At 42.7% G+C, this 22,076-nt stretch overlaps 1 protein-coding gene across 1 annotated transcript; it reads left to right on the top strand.

Annotated features, from left to right (window-relative positions):
* Positions 1-243: 243 nt before the first annotated feature.
* On the top strand, positions 244-3,095 carry LOC134442995 (E3 ubiquitin-protein ligase TRIM39-like). The gene is made up of 4 exons (XM_063192936.1): positions 244-279; positions 638-695; positions 2,302-2,337; positions 2,551-3,095. The coding sequence occupies exons 1-4, from the start codon at positions 244-246 to the stop codon at positions 3,093-3,095; spliced, it is 675 nt and encodes a 224-aa protein (XP_063049006.1).
* The last annotated feature ends 18,981 nt before the right edge of the window (positions 3,096-22,076 follow it).

Below are 22,076 nucleotides of genomic sequence, written 5' to 3'. Positions count from 1 at the left end.
TTCAAAAGTCGCTGTGTAGTAGCTGTAACTTCCTGTCATGTTCTCTATATATAGAGGCCACTCTTCCCCCACCCACACCAGACCACCTTCACACTTCAGAGACCACACACACACACAGAGATATAAACATATCTGAAATGTATGAAAACGACAATTTTTCCAACACCACAACACTATATAGTACCATAGCTGAAAACATTTCTATGACTGAGGTTCCTCAAAGATCTCAGCAGCGGACTGAGCATGGCAAAACCCAAGATAACTCAGGCGGACAATACCGTAAGTCTGCATTATTTTCAATACGGGACTTTTATATACATTACATATTATAACATTATACATTATATAGGCTATATAAACTCCTATGTCATGTGTTCAAAAACACTTTTTTCTCCTCAGGTCGCTACAAACTGGTTGTGGTCTGTGTTCTCTTCTTGGCTGTCATCACAAGTCTCAAAATACATCAATACATCAAAATAGCAGCAGATAAATTGCAGGTATAGACTCAAAACAGCAACTTCACCAGAGGTGAAAAATCATTTTGGCATGTTTAATGTGACATTTTGTGACATGCAGCTGTGTTGGTGGAATCCATATCACACTCCGTTGAATATCTCACTCTAATCTCCATTTCCAGCTGGAGACCAAGTTCAATGCTGAGAGAGATGAGCTACTGAGGCGTATTTGGGAACTAGGTGAGTACAGAATTAATTACAAGATTTTGCTCTGTGATGTCCCAAGGATGTTTTGTTTATGGAGAATTGTATTTTCTTGTATCGTTTTTATTGTGTGGGTAATTTTAAAAAAAGAGAAGAAAAAAAGATATTTTTATGGGCTTTTTGGGCCTTTATTTCAGATAGGACAGTGAATGTGTGACAGGAAGTGAGTGTGGAGAGAGAGATGGGGCAGGGTTGGACCCGTCCGGACTCGAACCGGGGTCCCCATGGGCATGCAAGCCCAAGTGTGGGGGGCTTAGTCTTGACCTATAAAGCAGAGGGGGGCAGTAACCAAGTAGGCCTACATTGACTTCACTGCATCTTCCAGGGTTCCCACTCTAATTCAGATATAAAATTCCATGATTTTCCATGATTTTCCAGATCCAAAAAGCAGAATTTCCATGACTACTTCCGTGAAAAAATGACGTAAATTTGTTTTTTAAAAAGATTATTTTCACCCCTAGAGCCGACGCCGAGCCACCGCCAGACTTCAGTGGGCTCATTGCATTCTAGAATGTTGCACATAACAGCATGAAACCAAACAGTCTCTGGCGAAGCGTTTTAGGATAACCAGTAAGAAACAATGTTATACACCAAACAAATACGTTTCTGCCTTTACACAACTGTTAAGAAAATTCCATGATATTCCATGACTGTGCATGCAAAATGGCTGATAGCCGTGTTCAATCGAACGTAAATCTACACCTTCCACCTGAAGATTCTATGCGCATCTAAGTTAGACCAGCGCATCTACGTCGGTAGAATATGAGAATATGTTGCAGTTGGGGGAGGGAGTCTGCAAGAAGAGCACATCTTTGCACCCATCTGTGGTTGGGGTATCAGTGTGATTGCAAAGACAATCACTTCCTCCACTTGTCAACTGAATGTCACGGACCAAATTAATTGTTATTTAAGTGTTTTTAAAGAAACTTGGTCAGCGATTAAGTGTAAGAGTGTTAGATAAGCAATAAGCCACTTGCATCGTACCCCACTCCCCTTGCCCGTTATCAATCGAGCATAACCCACGGCCTCTCATGGCTTATTGATTTATATAAATGTGATGTTATCAGAATGGCAATGACCAAGTCATAGTGCATTACTAGGCCCTGTGTTATGTCATAGTAGTGTAGTACTATGGTTGTTATCTTTTCAATGACATTACAGCATGCCTCTGGAGGCACAGCGTGCATTATGGGGCTACACAACACATTACAAGTCCTGCACTGCCTCCCAGTGGACAATCTAATCCACTGCATGAGGTTACATGGGAACAGCAGGAAACTAAGTAAAGGGTATTTTCACACCCAGTCTAATCAGGGGGTACGTGGAAAATGTGATATTAACAAATATTTGGAGTGTAATCACATTGGGATAGACAGACAAACAGATATAGAGCATGAAGGAGAGGTACTCATCATGTGACAAAGATGCTTAGGGGGTACACAGGACAAAAAAGATTGGGAATCACTGATCTAGATGATGATTCTAAGGTGATAAAAATGCTCTTCACCACACTAATAACTTGTTGAAATACAAAATGTGTTGAATAATTATGATGTGTGTTTTTTTCCGTTCTCATCCTCAGAATCCCACGACATGAAAAGCATTAAGAATCATGCAGGTAGGCTATTTTTGTTATCTAAGCATGTCATCGCTGCTTATGTTTCACTTTAAAACAGAATTACAACATATTCAACAGATTTAGAATTTCAATATATTCAACAGATTTAGAGAAGTTACTAAGTTTGAGTACAGCTAAAAACGAATGTATATGAATAACTTTTGAATGCATTTAGTTTCAATAGTCCTAACTTTTATTCCCACTGTGAACCAGTGAATGTGATCCTGGATCCCGACACAGCACATCCCAATCTCATTGTGTCTCCTGATGGGAAACAAGTGAAGTATGCAGACAGAAGACAGAATCTCCCAGACACTCCAAAGAGGTTTAATATCAACAGCAATGTGTTGGGAAGAAAGGGGTTCTCCTCTGGCAAATTCTACTATGAAGTTCTGGTCAAGAGGCAGACTCTGTGGGATATAGGAGTGGCCAAGGAGTCCATTAACAGAAAGGGACAGATAAGATTGGCACCTGTATATGGATTCTGGACAATATTGCGGACAAATGGGACTTATATAGCTGCGGATGATCCCGATGTTCTCCTCTCCCTGAAGGGGGAGCTCCAAAGGGTGGGGGTGTTTGTGGACTATGATGCAGGTCTGGTCTCCTTTTATGATGCAGATTGCTGGGATCATATCTACTCATTTACCCATGCCTCCTTCACTGAGAAAATCTATCCATTTTTCAGCCCTGGTGCCAGTTATGGAGGTCAAAATTCAGCTCCTTTTGTAATCTTGCCAGTCTATCCTATCGACTAGGCCCTAAACGGCACATTATCATTGTCAGATCTGCATTACTAATCATTTTATTGTGGAGCAAACTCAATGTTTTTTTTGTTAAATGGCCTGAAATTGTGCACACACGCGCTTAAAACACAAAGGAAATCTTCAGAAACTCTCTTGTGTGGTAGTTTAAATGTGCAAGAACATGTTCTGTTGTATGAGTGGGAGATGTTATACATTGGCCTCTGTCCACTTAAATTCCTATGACACTTCAAATCTCATGTTCACGTCATGTTACTGTATATTAGTGATGTATGTGATTGCATGTGGCCAACCGGTGGGACACTCGCCTGCCATGCGGTTGACCTGAGTTCGGTTCCCGGCCTGGGTCCTTTGCCGACCCCTCCCCGTCTCTCTCCCAATTTGCTTCCTGTCCACCTCTCACTCTGCCCTGTCAAATAAAGTCAAAATAGACCCCCCCAAAAATCTTGCCCACTTAAATTCCTATGACACTTCAAATCTCATGTTCACGTCATGTTACTGTAGGCCTATATTAGTGATGCATGTGATTGTATGTGATTTGGCCTCTGGGCCTGAGTTTGACAACCCTGTTCTAGACTTAGCCTGCTCACTTTTGACAGACACTTCTCTCAGCCTAAGCTACAGCTAGACATCTCTGCTTCTGCATTTTTAGTTATATAATGACAAAAAGTATTGTGAACTGTTTTACACATCTATTAGTGTCAGCATCCCATCTGCTGCAATAAATAAAGAAATGTATGCCAGCATGTTTTGGACAGTCTTATGTGTCTTACTTGATATATGGCAACTGGTGCCCAACTCAAACACTCATCACCAGGCTGGTGTGATCTGTGCTAGAGGAGCAACCCCCCCCCCCCCCACACACACACACACACACACTGTCTGTAGTGACAGACACATTAGGTCTTGTCTTATTATGATCAGAAAAAATGATGTAGGCCTAATTGAGTGACATAGGTCTACTGTATATTCAGCATACAGTATATATTTTACCACAATATATTTAGCTATTTAGAAGAACGAAATAATGCACTCCTTTAGGGTCAACATGACTGTACATTTCACCAATAAATTTTAAAATAATTGCCTCTTTGTTATACAGTATGTGCTTGTGGCTTTGCTTAGGCACAATCCCTGGTGCTGAACAAAAAAGTGAGAAAAAAGTCTTCATTTGATGTGTCTTGCAGCTGGTGCAGCGGGGGGCAACCGCTACTCCGACATACCGCTATTCCGACACACCGCTGTTCCTACATGTCGCTATTCCGACACCTTTTATCCCCACGCATCATTAGCCTCGCGAGCCATCCTACGTACTTCCGCCAAAGGATTGGCTCCACTACTGTAGTCTGGCCGTGCTTCTCTGTGGAGTGCCTGGAGCAGTAGAATTTTGATCGCAACGCCCCCCCAGAAAACAGCAAATAAGCGAATACGCCCCCCACGTGGGGGCGAAAGGGGGAGGACGCTCGTGACAATGACGTACACATCTGCGCCAGAGCCATTGGTCTGCGCTATGTTGTTGTTGAGTAACTGCCAGCGATTGGGTGAGAGGTGTCCAATAATTTCAAACCATAACTTAGTGCAAACTTCCTGCTTCCTACAATCGCTTCAGAGCAAACAAATGCCAGACCATAAATACGAAATGAAATGGTAGTATTATGGGATGGTCAGGACCAGGCTAACGCATCATTGCTTCATGACGACATTCACGCGGACTATTTTTTATATTGCAGAGTCTCGACACCAACAAGGCGATTGCGCTGGAGAGGGCTTACTGGCACGCAGCAATTTATTTTAAAAAATATAATTTGAGTGGGTTTTCACATGGCATCTGAGCGGTGTGCCATTGAAATTGGCAAAAGCACACACAACTGTCTATTAATGTAGCCTATTTAATATGAACTATGTCGACCACTTAACCCTCTGAGGTCTGAGTGCCCTTCAGAGGGCAAGTTGTCTCCAAAAACAAATCTGTAACTCTGTGAGTTTTTGTCATTGAAACATATAAGTCACACCATTAGAAACCTCAGGCCTTCCAGGTTCCAAATATATATGTATGAAATGAAAATACCTGAAAATGTCAGGGTGGTGCAAGCAGCCTAAAAGCCTCTGAAAAGCCTTAGACCTCAGAGGGTTAAGATATTATGAGGAAATAAGAACACCAAACTGAAGCCTATTTTCCCCTGCTGCGCTGGTCCGAAATAAGAACACCAAACTGAAGCCTATTTTCCCCTGCTGCGCTGGTCCGATATCCTGCAGGCAAACTGTTAAAGCAACAACGTTGCCGACATAGAGCTCTGGTATGATGCACACAGAACTTGACTTTTAGGTTACTTATAATGTCTAATGTAATATGGCAACAAACAAAAAAAACAATGGCATACGGAGGGTCCCGAGGCAACACTGCTTTTTACTTTTTTCCACACACCAACTCGCTTCGACTCGCAGTGTCCAACTTGAAAACACCGTGACACTTTAAAAAGAAAAAGAAAAAAGAGTCGTGCGCGATTCGAAACGCATCGGTGCCTGAGCACCTGTGCAATAAAAATCTAGCTATGCGATAGGACAGGCGACGGCTACATACCCAAATATGGGAGCCGGCACGGCCACCAAGTTGGTCGCTCCACACAGTCGCACCTCCGTAATAGGCCACAACTCCATGGAATACCTCTCCCGCGAAGGGCCCTACACGGATTCGACTCAGCGACACCAATCACAGCAAAGGCACACTTGCCACGAGCACACAATCAATCTGCCGCTTCCCTACGAGGGGGCTGTGCCAAGCTTTTATAGATGTGCCTAATATTGCCAATTGGTGCCCAATGGTCACATGGCGCACCAGCGCACGGCAGACTAAATTATGAGGCTTAAAGGCACACATCAGTATCATCATGTTACACTTGGAAGAGACAGAGACTCTGAGTGATTTGGCCTCATAAATTCAGCTTGCCGACCCAGTATAATGATCTAGTAGCGCAAAAGATTCTAAACGATACTCAAATGTGTTCTTATTATTTCTAGCTTCAAACTGAATATTAATATTTCTGGGCAAAAAATTATACAAATAGATACAAATTATGGTTGTAGGAAACTCCATTGGCACCCATTCATCTTTCACTTGTCCGCGACAGCCAACCCGCGGCAGTACCACCCCTGACCACCAGCTAGTGCTCATTCTCATAGCTTCCAGTTTCTCTGATGGCCTGCACGGGACGGGTGTGGGGTGACAGCGCTTGCCCCCCAAGTTTCTTGGGGTGGTCGTGTGAGAATCATGAGCAAACTGCATGCTCACTCCCCAAACTGTTAAAAGCTGAGCAACGTAGCACAAAGCACAGACATGGCTTATCTGCAGAAATGGCAAGTGCCTTGTGTACAATAACTACCGCTACAGCCAAAATAGAACAAGAAATGATGTTACATATTGGCGTTGCAGCAGAACTGCGTGCGGTACATTTATAAAAACCAACTTTGTGGATGTTGAAGCCGAGGACCCAGACATCCGAATATTAAACCAGCCGTGCGAGCACACACACGAACCCGAAAGGGATCTGGTCGAAACGACAGCCCTCGTCGAGACCATGTTGCGGCTGGTGGCGGAAGACCCTACCCGCCGAGTATATAAACAGGTAAGGTAAAAAGATTTGATTCAAATAGAATAAGGACCCATTGGGATCTAATGTTGCTTAGCTAATAAAATGTGGACACGGACTTGGGCTAGCCTACCATAGCTTGTTGCAAATTAGATGTCTTACGATTTTTTCAGTGAGCAGAAGAGGAATACAAACAGCAGCTCCTGCTGTCCAACAAGTTAATGCTGTGCAGGACCGGCAGGCAGCAGCAGACATATTTAATGGCCAACTATATTGGGGCTCCTAATGTAAGCTGCTATATATAGCCTAGTCAAATCAGTGTTTCATATATTTCACGTTGCGTGACTTTTGTTGTCTAAAACGTTGCTTTTACTGTTATGCAGACATCTAAGTACGCCATGGTGGACCGGGTGGCCATGGAGCTCGCCGATAGGGTGCACTGTTGTTATACTTGTTCATGTGACACCTCCAGAGCAACGGAGAGAAGAGACAAAAGCATTTTGGGAGACTCGTGGCGATTTTGTCGCCGAGCGCGACAGTTTGTAGTTGAACTCCTGGCAACTTTGAGCAAAGTCGCTATGACGCGGTTCGGCGACAGCCAATGAGTGTCCCGCCCCATGATAAGCAACCTCTACGGATCGTTTTGTTCACCAAATCCATCCCATGCCTAATGATCATTGATGTTTGGATTTAGATGTCAGTAACAGATGAAATTTAATTCGACAGTATGTATGCACAGATTCATAGATCACAGTGTTTGTAAAAATCATCGTCTCTTGCATCCCAGTGTACGACATGTTGAAGAAAAACGTATTGGTCTTGAACTATACTGGTAAGATAGCATTAAAAGGACCACATACTTCGTCTTAAAACGCTAGTCCGTCAAGATTCAGACACGCTCGGGTCAGGTGTCGCGGCCGCCCAAACATTAGGCGTGCGACTACAAGTTTACATACTGATTGTGACAAAGTTTTATTTTTGTTCCCCATGTGAAGAGGTATACAAGCAGCAGCTCCTGCTGTCTAACAAGTTAAAGGGGCAGTTTGGTCAATTTCAACATGCAGTTGTATTGCTCACGCTACCCTTGACTTGTCAGTATCTGGTGATGCCACATTTTTCGGCTCAGCCCTTTCCGAGATATGAGCAATTCTAATGGGGGCAGCGTTTGTTTACATTTTTAAAAAATGAAACATAGGCCAACTCCAAATATTTTCCCAAAAGATACTGCTGTTTGCTAGTTGTCTGCTGATGTTTTATAACCTTTTGGATGTTTTTGGGAATAAATAAAAATGTTTTTTTGAAATGTAAACAAAGAGCTGCCCCCATTACAATGACCAGGATCTCCGAAACGGCTGAAGAAGAAGAAAAAAAAATCTCAGGCACTGACAAGTCCAGGGTAGTGTGTGCATTACAACTGCATGTTGAAATTGACCAAACTGTCCCTTTAATGCTGTGCAGCACCGGCAGGCAGCAGCAGACATATTTAATGGCCAACTATGCTGGGGCTCCTAATGTAAGCTGCTATATATGTGATGCGATCTGGGAAAACCCGTCGGATGTCGCGCTGGCCCTTTCTCAGGAAACAGCGAAAATAGGTCGAGAAGCAATGTTTTCCTGAAATCGGTTTTGCATTAAATTGTTGCTGTTTAACATCTTGTCTATCATCTCTGAAAATATTTTGTCTGAAATCGCTGTTTTAATGTGTTAAAATTAAGATTTAAATGGCCCGCTGTGTGGTGAGAAGGGAGGCAGCCGTGAGCAGTCTGCCTACGCAGCCAACGTGCTGACTACGTTTGTAGCGCAGGGGCGCGCGAGGTTGAGGGAAAACATAAGCACGCGCAGGAGTTTGTAGACTTGAAAGGCTCAGAATTTGGACGTGTGTAGGTCTGGCCACTCATTGTCAGCGCATCTGAACGCCTTCTGTCTCGATGAAGCAGAGTTTTCTCTCAGGTTATAGGTCTAAAGAAAGAAGGAACAACATTTCAATGAACACAAATAAACATAGGCGACATCATCTCTCCGTGGATCGGAGCCGTCGAGCCCTGCGTGCTTGTCAAGTCCAGTCTTATGTGCCTCTTGCAGACTTTTATAGGCTACAACTGCGATTAGGCTACTAAACGGCACTGGAATGTAGAGTTCATTTTTTTATTGGAGAGCTCACAGGCAAACCTAAAACTAAAGCGCCCACCACGGGATTTATCTATCGCGAAAGGTTTCATTTATTTTTACTGCGCTGTGTAGTCCTACTTGTCATAATAAACTGCTGAATTGGAAGATGCGGATGTGGCCAAGACAGGGCTTGTTAGGTTTCTGTAATTTAGGTTAAAGAAGCCTCGTCGGATCATCTCAGATGGGGAAGATTAAAATGCTTTTATTTAGAACCGTGCCATGTGTTCAGTTAAAACGTTTTCAACAGTCCGTTTCCAGAGTCAATCTGAGATACTCGGTGACGTTAAAACCTAATTCATGTCAGTCCTTTCCGGCGACGCACCAGACAGTGAAGAAAAACGCTTCTCCTTTCTATTTTTGTGCTGCGTGCTGCAGAGGGTCAAAAGTGCTCTTGTAGGCTACTATTCCGAGGCATAGCGAAATCTTTTGCCGCACTGGTAGGCTATACACACTTTGTCATAATAGCCTACGCTGTGCTGAATTGTCGTGTGTCGTGGAGTTGGTAATAGAGAATCTTTGATAACTGGTGCTAACATTATAAAAGCGCACTGGATCATCTCAGATTTTGAAAAATAATAGGCCTATGCCTATGCATTTATGTCTTGTCTACCTAATGGGTTCAGTTAACACATCTTCAGCAGTCAATTTTAAAAAGTCAAACTGAGATGCTCCGTCATTTCAAGCCAAGCGTGAGATAGTGAAGAAGATAAGCGCGGAGAAAACCTTTTCTCTTCTATAATGGCTGAGCTGCCTGCTGCAGGGTGTAAAAAAAGCGGTCTCGACCGTCTTGTAGCCTACTACAAGTAATCCGAGGCTTGTTTTTTTTTTTTTGCGTGGAGCTGGTGGGTTTGGAAGCGCGCACAACCATGTTTACCTCCAAGCAGAGAGCTCAATGCACTTTTCCGAGACACTAGTGGTTCCCATGTTTGCATTTCTGACACATTTTGCTGATATGTTTGCTTCAAAACAGTAAGAAATGTACAATACACGTCATTCATTTCTTTTCCTGAACCGCTTTAGGAACCTATTTAAAAATGACAAAAGTTGGGCAGTAAATTACGAATAGGCTACATAACTATAGGCCTACATGTAGAATCAATAGACCCAATTTAATTTGAAATTATATTCTATGCACACAGGCCACTATGTATTAGACGACCTACAGTTAGCCAGCAGTTTGGGGGTCTCAGGGAGACAAAAAAAAAAACATGGAAGACGCCATAGGCCTATACTGTAGGCCTAGTGAAAAGTAATGAATCGGTTCAGCCGATTTGAAATGAACATGCATGTGGTAGTGTTTGATGAGTAGCCTTCTGTTTTTTTTACTATAATAATAATAATAATAATAATAATAATAATAATAATAATAGTAATAATAATAATCTGAATATCAAAGCCAAGTGCAATGTGCTACTCTTGCTCTGTTGCATCAAACAATATTTTTTTCCAGTGTTTTGTTGTCCTCAGAAGTAGTGCCGTTGGATTACAAATATGCTGATAAATAAATGAAATTAATTAATCCCCTAAGTTTTGCTTTCATTCAGATAGGCCTATTGCTTCTTCAGCTTACTTTTTCGAGTCATGAAAATGATCAATAATGAAATCAAGAGTAGTAACTGTTAACTGATATTGATTCATTGTTCTAAAGTAGTCCTACTAAATAATCTGAATAATGTCTTTGCCTGAAATATTTTCTCCCTTTCTTCATGCTATACTAGGTTGAAAATGCAAGTTAGCATTTATGCAGCTGGAGAACTCCATGTGCATGCATTTGAAATTCATTTCATTGGCCCTATTTCATACTCTAAGTACTCCAATTGTGGTGTGGGACTGGGGGCGGAACCGACTTCTAAGATGAGTTAGCTCGGTTATGGTGATGCTCAGGGGGGTGGGGCTGTGCTATGGTCATGAATGAGAGCAAACTTCAACTAGAGACAATACAGAAGGAGGAGACTATTCTTAAAGAGGTACCTTGACCAAAAAACTGTCTTGCCCGTATCTGCCACCATCAGTGAGGCATCCTGAGCATCGTACTAGGAGGCTGCACTGCTCTCACCATATGTGGCTGTCATAGGACATTTTAGACTGTAGATTACTGTTCTGCTGAGAATGAGCGAATTTCCTGCAATTTAAAAGAAAAAAATGTATGCTGCACAGAGGATACTTAAGGATATAAATTCTTACACGGCGAAGTGGAAGGATCATTACATTATGTTGATGTGGAATTAGAGGTGCTTAACTCGAATCTTTGAGGCGTCCGGATTGATTGGATCATTCCAAGGAGGGTATCCGGATTAGACGGATCAATCGGATCACACGGATCACTTATTTAAAATAAATAAAAATAATGTATTTTTTAAAACGTTTCTGCCGTTAAGTAGCTATGCGCCTCGCCTTTGTTGTTCCATTTATCAATTCACTTTGATAAATCAAAGAGTAAGACAGTTTGATCAACAAAACTCACTTTATGAATGTAACAGTTCCTAAACTCATGCTGCGATCCGACCCACCTGGGTCTCCTCACTAAACATGAAACCACAACTCGAACAGCCTTTGGCAGCAGTGAAACGGCATGTTCCTGATTTTGCAATAAATAATGTGTGTGTTTGTATTTAAGAAGACTAAAAGTCAAACATTTGGGAGCAGAAGTCTAGTTGAGCAGGGACAGTCAGGAGGCGAGCAGCAGATGACCACTCGCTTCCGCTGCCGAGTTGCCTTGCGACTCACACACTCGTGGCAAAAACGAAACTTAAGCATTGATCCGATCCGTAGGGGATTCGCTGCTACCAACAACTCAGTCAGGATTCGTCTCACCGAGTCGCCGAGGGCGCTGCTGAGTGACTCGGACGAGGGGAGTGACAGCAGCAGTGGCTTTGCTGTAACGCAGTGAGTGATAGTAGAGTCACGTCTGTAGACTATAATTTCCCTAAGAGTAGCCTACAGACTGAGATGTTAAAGCGTTGGCAGAGCACTATTAACATTAAAATGTAGACCTCAACAGAGTCAGAAGCACACGCATAGGGAGCGGGGATCCGCGACTCAAACACTCAATTGGCCACAACATAGGCTGGACGGATCAAACAGGCTCGATGAATGACGAGGCGGGAGTTGGTTCAGTTTTACTCAGTGACTGTTCGTGACTGAACAGCATACTAGGGAGATTAGAGAATGGCTGTTGTAGTCAACTAAAGAGGATATATTCCGGTTTCACAATTTCTCGCGCTGTAACTGCCATTTTGTTGACATATTAATGAAATGCCGTCTGACCCGCCTTTGGCGGATCAATGCACGACAGTCATCCGGTCTGTTCGGATGAGGTCTTTACCCGGCTCTCCAACCGGATCCTCCGGGTTTTTTATCATCTCTATGTGGAATACAATACTCTTACAAAAAATTGGAGTGATCCAAGTGCTTAGAATGGTTCAATTGTACAGTAGTCAATTAAACTATAATATTAATAATAATTACTAATAGGATAATAATTATTATCCATAATAACGTGCTATCAATGCTGTGTTGAAACAAGGATTTTTTTGTTTGTTTTCCTTAGTTGTTTCCTTGACTCAAAACTAAACACATTAAATAAATCAAAGAAAAAATAGTTGCAATACCTACTCTGGCCACAAGTGCCTTGCATAGTAGTTGCAATACCTGCTTTGGACACAATCGCCTTGCATAGTTGCAATACCCACTGTGGCCACAATCGCCTTGTGTAGTTGCAATACCTCCTCTGGCCACAATCTCCATACTCAACCTTTAGAGTGTTTTTTCTCAGAATTTCTCTAAACGACTAAGTTGACTTTGGGTAAGTATAACATTTGACAGAGACAAGATAGGAAAATAACGAAAACACCTTTGGAAAGAGCTTGAAATTGACTTTCAAATGCTAACAATATCTCAAAAATGTAAAATCCCACCATGTGAAGGGTTTTCCCAGATCGCATCACATATAGTCAAATCACTTGGGGTGTCTCAGATGGCGCACTTGTGCACTTCGGGCACTATATTTCAGTGCATAGGGCGATTTCAAAGTAAAGTTTTGTTAGTTCAGTGCACTGAAAAGCGCCCGGTTGATGCCCTAACACTGGCGGAAAACGCAGTCCTTGAACGATGGACACTTCACGCACTAAACGGGCGCCATGTTGACAATAAAACGGAAGTAACGTGATGTTCAGTTCAGTAGAAGAGGTTGGTCAACTGTCTCCTGTACTTCTGTAAGTAATGTTGCTGAGACACCAATCTTTTCATGCCAAGCCAACAGAGGCGATTCCTCTTTGAGTACAAGGGAGGCGCCGCCTCCTGTCCAAAATCACGGAGAATAGTATGTAAACTAATGCTTTACACAACTTAATAACATTGCTATTTCAGACCCAGCTCCATAGAAAATGCATGTGCTCAACTTAGAGATGAAACCAATCTGTTATAAGATCCCGAGGCTCGCACGAGTTTTTTTCCGCTCATGACAACGCAAGCGAGTCGAGTCTCAATGGACTTCAATGGCATGTGGGATCAGGGATTGTACGATTTTTCAATGGCAAAATGCTAAACGGTCATTGGCTATTGCCGTGAAATTTTTTTGATTTTGAGACTGAGCCTCACTGGGAGTGAATGGAGAAGAGAGAGGAGGGGGGAGGGACCGGAGACTGGAGCTCCGACTTGTGATTGGGTGAACCCCGTGTCAGTAGGCTACAGTAGTTGATTTCATTTCGAAATGCGGATATGTTATTAATTTGACTGAGAAGTTTCGTCGTGGTAACCAGTGGGGAAGCTATTCATTGCGGTGTACTCCAGTTTTGTGTACATATTCTTGTAAACCTAGTGACACTAGTGTTGCGAATAAAGTCTTAATAGTGGCATGTCCTTATCCTTTTTAATCTCCAAAAAAGTTGAAGTTGCCTACTTTTCGTTAGGGCTAGCTTGCAAGAAAGCTAGAGAGCTATGCAAAATGCCAAGCATTGTGGATTAAATTCTGGCGAATTCCAGTCGTCCTTATGAGGAGAAAATTAATATCAAGGAGCAGAGCAGAGCACTGCCTAATATTGACTTGGTGAAAAAGGTAGGGAAGAACAACCGTTTCTTTTGAGCTTTCGTGGTGTCTTATCAACTGGTTAACTGCCAAGTCCCGTGAGTGGCGAGTCCTTGTTTCCTACTGTGTTGGCAATGTCTGGTAAATAATTAAAGATTTTGCGACCTCTAGTGGTAAGTTAAGCCGTGCACCCAGTAATGATAATAATAATAATAATAAAAACATTTCCCAATGAATAGGCTACAAGGGGGATAATGATTAATGATTAACAAATTTGTTTCAACAAGAGTCCTTTAGTGTGTGAGGCCATATGTGGCTCAGGACCAATGTAAGATGTGTGTCAAAATCCCCCCCCCCCCCCTTATTTTTGCGTTCTGGACATATTGTAATTGAACAGCCTCCCCTGTTTGACAGACTACCAGCCGCCACTGCAAGCCAAGTATTGTACACGAAATAGCTGCCAGTTGGGATGACGAAAATGTAACTACAAGCATGACACTGCAATGTAAACAGTAGCCAACGGATATTTTGGTGAGCTAATGCAAGCTCCACCGTCACTTCCAGTGAAGGCACAGTGCATAGTGCGTCGACTTTTTCACAACACTATGCACTGAAGACCCCCAGTGCACTGTGAGCACTATGCACTGACTGTCAGTGCACTGCCATAAGTGCGGCATCTGAGACACGGCAAGTGTTTCATATATTTCACGTTGCGTGACTTTTGTTGTCTAAAACGTTGCTTTTACTGTTATGCAGACATCTAAGTACGCCATGGTGGACCGTGTGGCCATGGAGTTTGCAGATGGGGTACACTGGCATTACACCTGCTCATGTAACACCGCCACAGCAAGGGCCAGCTCCATCAGCTTGACATCCACCATGACTCATCAAGGTATAATGCTTGTTTAGTCCACATGCATTGTCATTGAAGTGGTATCATTAATGCAAATGTGCCAGAAATCAGAAGGATCAGATGTGTATGTGAAAGACTAATGTGTTACTCCGTTCCATTGCCATAATAGGTTTTCTGGGGCTCTACCCCAACTGCCTCCATGCGCGTACTCTCGTGCTCATAGTGGGGGATACAATGAGTACTGGTAAGCATATGAAATATTTGCATTTCTGTGGTTCTGTAACAGAAAGCCCTTGTTCATACACTACGGTATGTACTGTATAGCTTCAGTGATTGTGACAGTTTTTTTCATGTGATTTTGCAATTTTTTCAGACGCTGACATGCAGCAGGAAGATGTGAGTATTCGCATTAAACTAGTGATTAAAACAAACCTTCCATATCAATCACATACTGGTCCTGGACATGATGGTCCTAGAACAGTCCTGAGTGTGTTTGATGTTATATTAATCGTACAGTTGGAGCAGTCTACCTCTGCATATCCTCCAATCCCCCTCATTGACTACATTAACAAAGCATCTAAAATCACACCACTCCACTGTGGCATATGGTCCTTCACCCCTCCCCTCTCCCCAATACTCTAGCCCCATCTGCTAAAGAGACCTCTGCTTGTTTTTGAGGATTGTATTCTGCAGCATGTAAACCCCGCCAAAGTCTACTTACTAGACTATGACAGTGTAATTATGGAAGTTATACAAGTCAGACACTCTTTGTCAAACCAAATCTACTATAACATGTGAATGTGCAGGCGACCAGGTTGCTATCTCTGATTGCTATAGTTATTACTGTAATTAATTGTGGTTTGAGTGAATGTTGCTAATATACTGACTGAATTTTTTTTTTTTTTTTTTGCCTTTCAGGAGTCCCCAGATATTTTATTTCCCATCCCCTTTGACCCCACAAAATTTATTTTCAAACAAAAAACAGGGTGCACTGTAGTGGCAGGGAAGGACAGGAGACTGTTCTGCTGCCTCTGTCCCAGCCATCACAGCTGTACCCACATCAGTCACCTCAAGGCCCAGAGGCACGTCCCTGACCTGCATAGAGACAGTGAAAAAACACCTAATTTTGAAGCATAAAATTGAGTCAAAACCCTATTAAATGTGATTTAAAAATATTTTTTCAATTGAATGTTGTCAGCATGTATGTCCTGTGCACCTGGAAAGCCTTTATTGACAACTTACCCAAGCCACCAAGGATTTCAGGTCATTTTTCAGAAATTTATCTCGAAAAATGAAGGGTACATACATTAAAATAGGCACAACTTTTTTTCGCGATATTTCCGCCCGAGCAGACCCTCCAATTATTTGTCCTAAGGGATAGAACTAACAAAAAAATCACGAATAAAAAGTATGGCAGGCCATGTCAGGTTCCTCCCATTTTAAAGCACTTTTGAGAGTTTGGCTCCCCGGCTAGAAGGACAGAAGGCTGTACCCACATCAGTCGCCTCAAGGCCCAGAGGCACGTCCCTGAGGTGGCTGAGTTCCTGACGTGCATCGAGACAGCCACGCAGCATGTGGAAAGGTCCCTCGTGGCTGTGTCCACCAAGCCCATTAACTTCCACATTCACGAGGCAGACAAGGTTTGTTGATTTTTGGATGGACTTCCAGGAACCAGGATTCTACTCTTGTCCAACAACAGCACCTCCCGACAATACTCTGTGTTACGTTAATTTCTAGGTGGTTTACAGAACATCCCCCTCATCTCTTCTACCTGCAGGTGATGCCACAGCAGGGGACGTGTGCACAATGTGGACATGAAATGGCGGCAGTGCCCACCGACAATGTGCCACTATTTCACAAATCAGATGTCTTCCCTGTCCAGAGTAAGTTCTCTTTAACATTTAATTATCCTTCAAATGTCAGTCATAACCTCACATTAACACACATGGAGAATATTGTTGTTGTTCACTTTTTGTTTTTATTCATGTAGTTCATGCACTGGCTTAAAGGACGCCACTTCACAGCATGGACTGACCAGTGTTGCCAGATTTTCTATGACAAATAAGCGACTGACGTCCTAAAAACAAGCCCAAAAGAAGCGACTGAGGGGCGTCGTGAAAACAAGCCCAAAAGAAGCGACTGAGGGGCGTCGTGAAAACAGTCCCAAAAGAAGCGACCGAAGGGGTGTGTTGTCAGTCGCCTGCCTGGTCAGGGAAGACCTTGCTCTTTGTGGGGGTCTGCGTGGCAGCTAAAATCCCCACAAGTGACCACAGAAAGTGGGAGTTAACAATATTGTAGTAGGGTCACTTGTAAGGATGAGTGAGAAAAAACAAGTTGCCATTGAGAAACACATTCAAATCACCACCAGAGCAGGAGAAAACTGCAAGCCCAACTCTGAAAAGAACAAGCCCAAAAAAACCGCAACCCGCGACTTTACAAAATTAAAAGCGACTGCTCAAAAAAAGAAGCCCAAAGTCGCGTATAATAAGCGGACTTGGCAACACTGGGACTGACAACAATCCCTTAACTTATATACTGACAAAACCCAGACTGGATGCTTGTGAACAGCGCTGGATGGCCAAGCTTAAGTCATACAGCTTAGACCCCAAAAAGGTTGTCTCGGACGCCGTGAGCAGAGAGCTGTTTGTTACGTCCTGCATAAGACACCGCCTCGTCACAGAGCCTTATATCACTCCAGAAGAGAAAGGTAATCACGGCAGAGAGGAGGAGATCGAGAAATAAACTGGCAAAGTTTATTGGTTAAAGTGAGGAGTGGGTGAAGAAAATGGAAAGATACAGGAACATTTCCAGCTTTGTGGACGACATTGAAATCACAGTAAGTAATGTTATTTTTTATAAGAAAAGTTCTGATCAAAGAGCATCATACAAACTGTAGCTAAGCTCAGGTATAATTGTATCATATAGAAAATAAATTTACAAATCAATATGGCTTGTTGTGATGCCGGCTTATCTCCGGTGACTTTTTAAAATTACATAAAAAATATGGTAGGTAGAGACAGACAGACAGACACACAAATACAAACCTGTCAACCACACTAGACAGCTGACTCTAAATGCAATGTAAATGACATTTGCTTGAATTATAATTTAATATCAGACTACGGCTTTCAAATAATGCATACAAGATATACAAGGCATACATACAGTCGTGTGAATGTGCAGGCGACCAGGTTGCTATCTCTGATTGCTATTGTTATTACTGTTATTAATTGTGTTTGAGTGAATGTTGCTAATATACTGCATGCTTTTTTGCCTTGCAGGAGTCCCCAGATATTTTATTTCCCATCCCCTTTGACCCCACAAAATTTATTTTCAAAGAAAAAACAGGGTGCACTGTGGTGGCAGGGAAGGACAGAAGGCTGTTCTGCTGCCTCTGTCCGAGCCATCACAGCTGTACCCACATCAGTCACCTCAAGGCCAAGAGGCACGTCCCTGAGGTGGCTGAGTTCCTGACCTGCATAGAGACAGCCACGCAGTATGTGGAAAGGTCCCTCGTGGCTGTGTCCACCAAGCCCATTAACTTCCACATTCACGAGGCAGACAGGGTTTGTTGATTTTTGGATGGACTTCCAGGAAACAGGACTCTACTCCTGCCTAACAACAGCACTGCCCAACAATAATTGGTGAATTAACGTTAATTTCTAGGTGGTCTACAGAACATCCCCCTCATCTCCACAGCAGGGGACATGTGGATGTGGAAACGAAATGGCGACAGTGGCCACTGACAATGTGCCACTATTTCACAAATCAGATGCCTTCCCTGTCTAGAGTAAGTTCTCTTTAAAATTGAATTATCCTTCAAATGTCAGTCATTACCTCACATTGAGAATGTTGTTGTTGTTAACTTTTTGTTTTTATTCATGTAGTTCATGCACTGGCTTAAAGGACGCCACTTCACAGCATGGACTGACAACAATCCCTTAACTTATATACTGACAAAACCCAGACTGGATGCTTGTGAACAGCACTGGATGGCCAAGCTCAAGTAATGCAGCTTAGACCTCAAGTATGTCCCAGACCCCAAAAATGTTGTCTCGGACACCGTGAACAGAGAGCCGTTTGTTATGTCCTGCATAAGACACCGCCTCGTCATAGAGCCTTATATCACTCTAGAAGAGAAAGGTCATCACGGCAGAGAGGAGATCGAGAAATAAACTGGCAAAGTGTATGGGTTACAGTGAGGAGTGGGCGAAGAAAATGAAAAGATACAGGAACATTTACAGCTTTGTGGACGACATTGAAATCATAGTAAGTAATGTTATTTTTTATAAGAAATGTTCTGATCAAAGAGCATCATACAAACTGTAGCTAAGCTCAGGTATAATTGCATCATATAGAAAATAAATTTACAAATCAATATGACTTGTTGCGATGCTGGCTTATCTCCAGTGACTTTAAAATTACAAAAATATGATAGGTTTGTATTTGTGTGTGTGTCTGTCTACCTGTCTACCACACTAGACAGCTAAATGTAAATGCAATGTAAATGACATTTGCTTGAATTGTAATTTAATATCAGACTGCGGCTTTCAAAAAATGCATACAAGATATACAAGTCATACATACACTCGTGTGAATGTGCAGGCGACCAGGTTGCTATCTCTTGCTATTGTTATTACTGTTATTAATTGTGTTTGAGTGAATGTTGCTAATATACTGCATGCTTTTTTGCCTTTCAGGAGTCCCCAGATATTTTATTTCCCATCCCCTTTGACCCCACAAAATGTATTTTCAAGCAGAAAACAGGGTGCACTGTGGTGGCAGGGAAGGACAGAAGGCTGTTCTGCTGCCTCTGTCCCAGCCATCACAGCTGTACCCACATCTGTCACCTCAAGGCCCAGAGGCACGTCCCTGACCTGCATAGAGACAGTGAAAAAACACCTAATTTTGAAGCATAAAATTGAGTCAAAACCCTATTAAATGTGATTTAAAAATATTTTTTCAATTGAATGTTGTCAGCATGTATGTCCTGTGCACCTGGAAAGCCTTTATTGACAACTTACCCAAGCCACCAAGGATTTCAGGTCATTTTTCAGAAATTTATCTCGAAAAATGAAGGGTACATACATTAAAATAGGCACAACTTTTTTTCGCGATATTTCCGCCCGAGCAGACCCTCCAATTATTTGTCCTAAGGGATAGAACTAACAAAAAAATCACGAATAAAAAGTATGGCAGGCCATGTCAGGTTCCTCCCATTTTAAAGCACTTTTGAGAGTTTGGCTCCCCGGCTAGAAGGACAGAAGGCTGTACCCACATCAGTCGCCTCAAGGCCCAGAGGCACGTCCCTGAGGTGGCTGAGTTCCTGACGTGCATCGAGACAGCCACGCAGCATGTGGAAAGGTCCCTCGTGGCTGTGTCCACCAAGCCCATTAACTTCCACATTCACGAGGCAGACAAGGTTTGTTGATTTTTGGATGGACTACCAGGAACCAGGACTCTCTCTAAGAACTCTTCTTAGACTCTTGTCTAAGAACAGCACTTCCCAACAATAATCTGTGAATTAACGATAATTTCGAGGTGATCTACAGAACATCCCCCTCATCTCTTCTACCTGCTGTAGATGGCATCATGCAGCTGATGCCACAGCAGGGGACGTGTGCACAATGTGGACATGAAATGGCGGCAGTGCCCACCGACCAAGTGCCGCTATTTCATCAAGCGGATGTCCTCCCTGTCCAGAGTACCGGTAAGTTGTCTTTACATTTTCAGTACCCTTCCAATGTCAGTCATTACGTCACATTAACACACAGTAAATGTAGTCATTTACTTTTGTTTTTATTTATGTAGTTCACAAGAAAGTGTGCAGCAGCTGCAGGAGGGAGACGTGTTTTGATGTTGGAGAGATCTCCATCTTGAATATGGCATCGTTCCTCATCCACCACTCCCTCCTGAGGGGGAGCGTGTCTGTTCCCACAGCCCATTGGTCCCACATCACAAGATATTTAACATTATTTTTTAGGCCTATTGGTTCTCTTAGATTGCTTGGAAATGTGGGAACATGGAGTTGTAGAGCATAGGGCCTATATTTGAATAATTTCTTAAAACTGGGAACATGGAGCAGCGGGAATAAGCTGGGACCATTTGGGCTGTGGGACCAGTGGCCTGACCCCTCCTGAGGGACTACATGCTGCACTTTCTTTTTTTCTGGGTAAGTTTTCTTCTTTGAAGACGCCCAAGTTACTGCATGTAACCAGTGTTGCCAGATTGGGCTGTTTCCCGCCCAATAGGGCTGCTTAGGATGGCCGTGTGCGGGTAAAAAGGGCATTTAGCAGGGAAAACCAGCCCAATTTTAGCCATAGAAATTAATAGAATTTGTGCTTCTAGGCGGGTTTCGAGCATTTTTTGGGCTGGAAATCATTAGTCATCCTAAGCAGCCCAATTGGACAGGAAACGACCCAATCTGGCAACATTGGAAGGGGAGCCAGGGGTCTTCCACACCAGGGCGGTAACGCGTTTATCTTGAATATGGGATCGTTCCTCATCCACCACTCCCTACTGAGGGACTACATGGTGCATTTTCTTTGTTCTGGGTAAGTTTTCTTCTTTAAAGATGCCCAACACTATAAATTATATGTGTTGTGTTAAAAGTTACTGCATGTAAGTTTTGTATGTATTTCCATATCAAAACAAGACTTCCATTCACAATTGTTACAGAGTATGGAAACAAAGAATGCAGGACTCTTATATAAATTCTGTGACCTTGGTCACACATCATTTAAATAATTATGTGTTGTGCATAATTTACTGGAGTGTGCTATGGGTTTAGTGTGATGGAGAGCTCAGAATCTGTGAATCTACCATTTACTCTTCTCAGGACAAGGTTTCAGTCAGTGAAATATCAATACACCCTCTCAATCAATAAACCATTCCAGTTACGGTGTAACATACTCAAATGTTATTATTAAACAGCTTCCTTGGCGGAGGTTTGCACCGTCTTGAGAGCATTTCTAGTAATTACTATATTGGTAATGTCCCTAAACATTTGCAGGACCCCGGGTTGTCCTGTATGACAATGCCTGCAAGTTGCCATCTAAAGCAAATTTGTTTATCTTGGTCTCAAGAGAAATTAACAGACCAAGGATATGGATCACTGGAACCATGTCGTGTGGTCTGATGAGACAGAGACAAATTTGCTTTAGATGGTGTCAAGCATGTGTGGTGGTAAACAAGTGAATTTGACCAAAAAAGTGCATCATCTGGCTCGTCAAGCATGGTAGTGGGACTGACATCGTTTGGGGATGTATGAATGCCGTCAACATTGAAAATATGAATTACACCTAAAGAAGGATGCATATCAACATGAATTGTGACTACAG

The sequence above is a fragment of the Engraulis encrasicolus genome, unplaced genomic scaffold (genome assembly GCF_034702125.1).
Source record: "Engraulis encrasicolus isolate BLACKSEA-1 unplaced genomic scaffold, IST_EnEncr_1.0 scaffold_27_np1212, whole genome shotgun sequence".
NCBI classification, from domain to species: Eukaryota; Metazoa; Chordata; class Actinopteri; order Clupeiformes; family Engraulidae; genus Engraulis; species Engraulis encrasicolus.
Note: the sequence above shows the minus strand (reverse complement) of the source record. Positions and strands in the feature narration are given on the sequence as shown.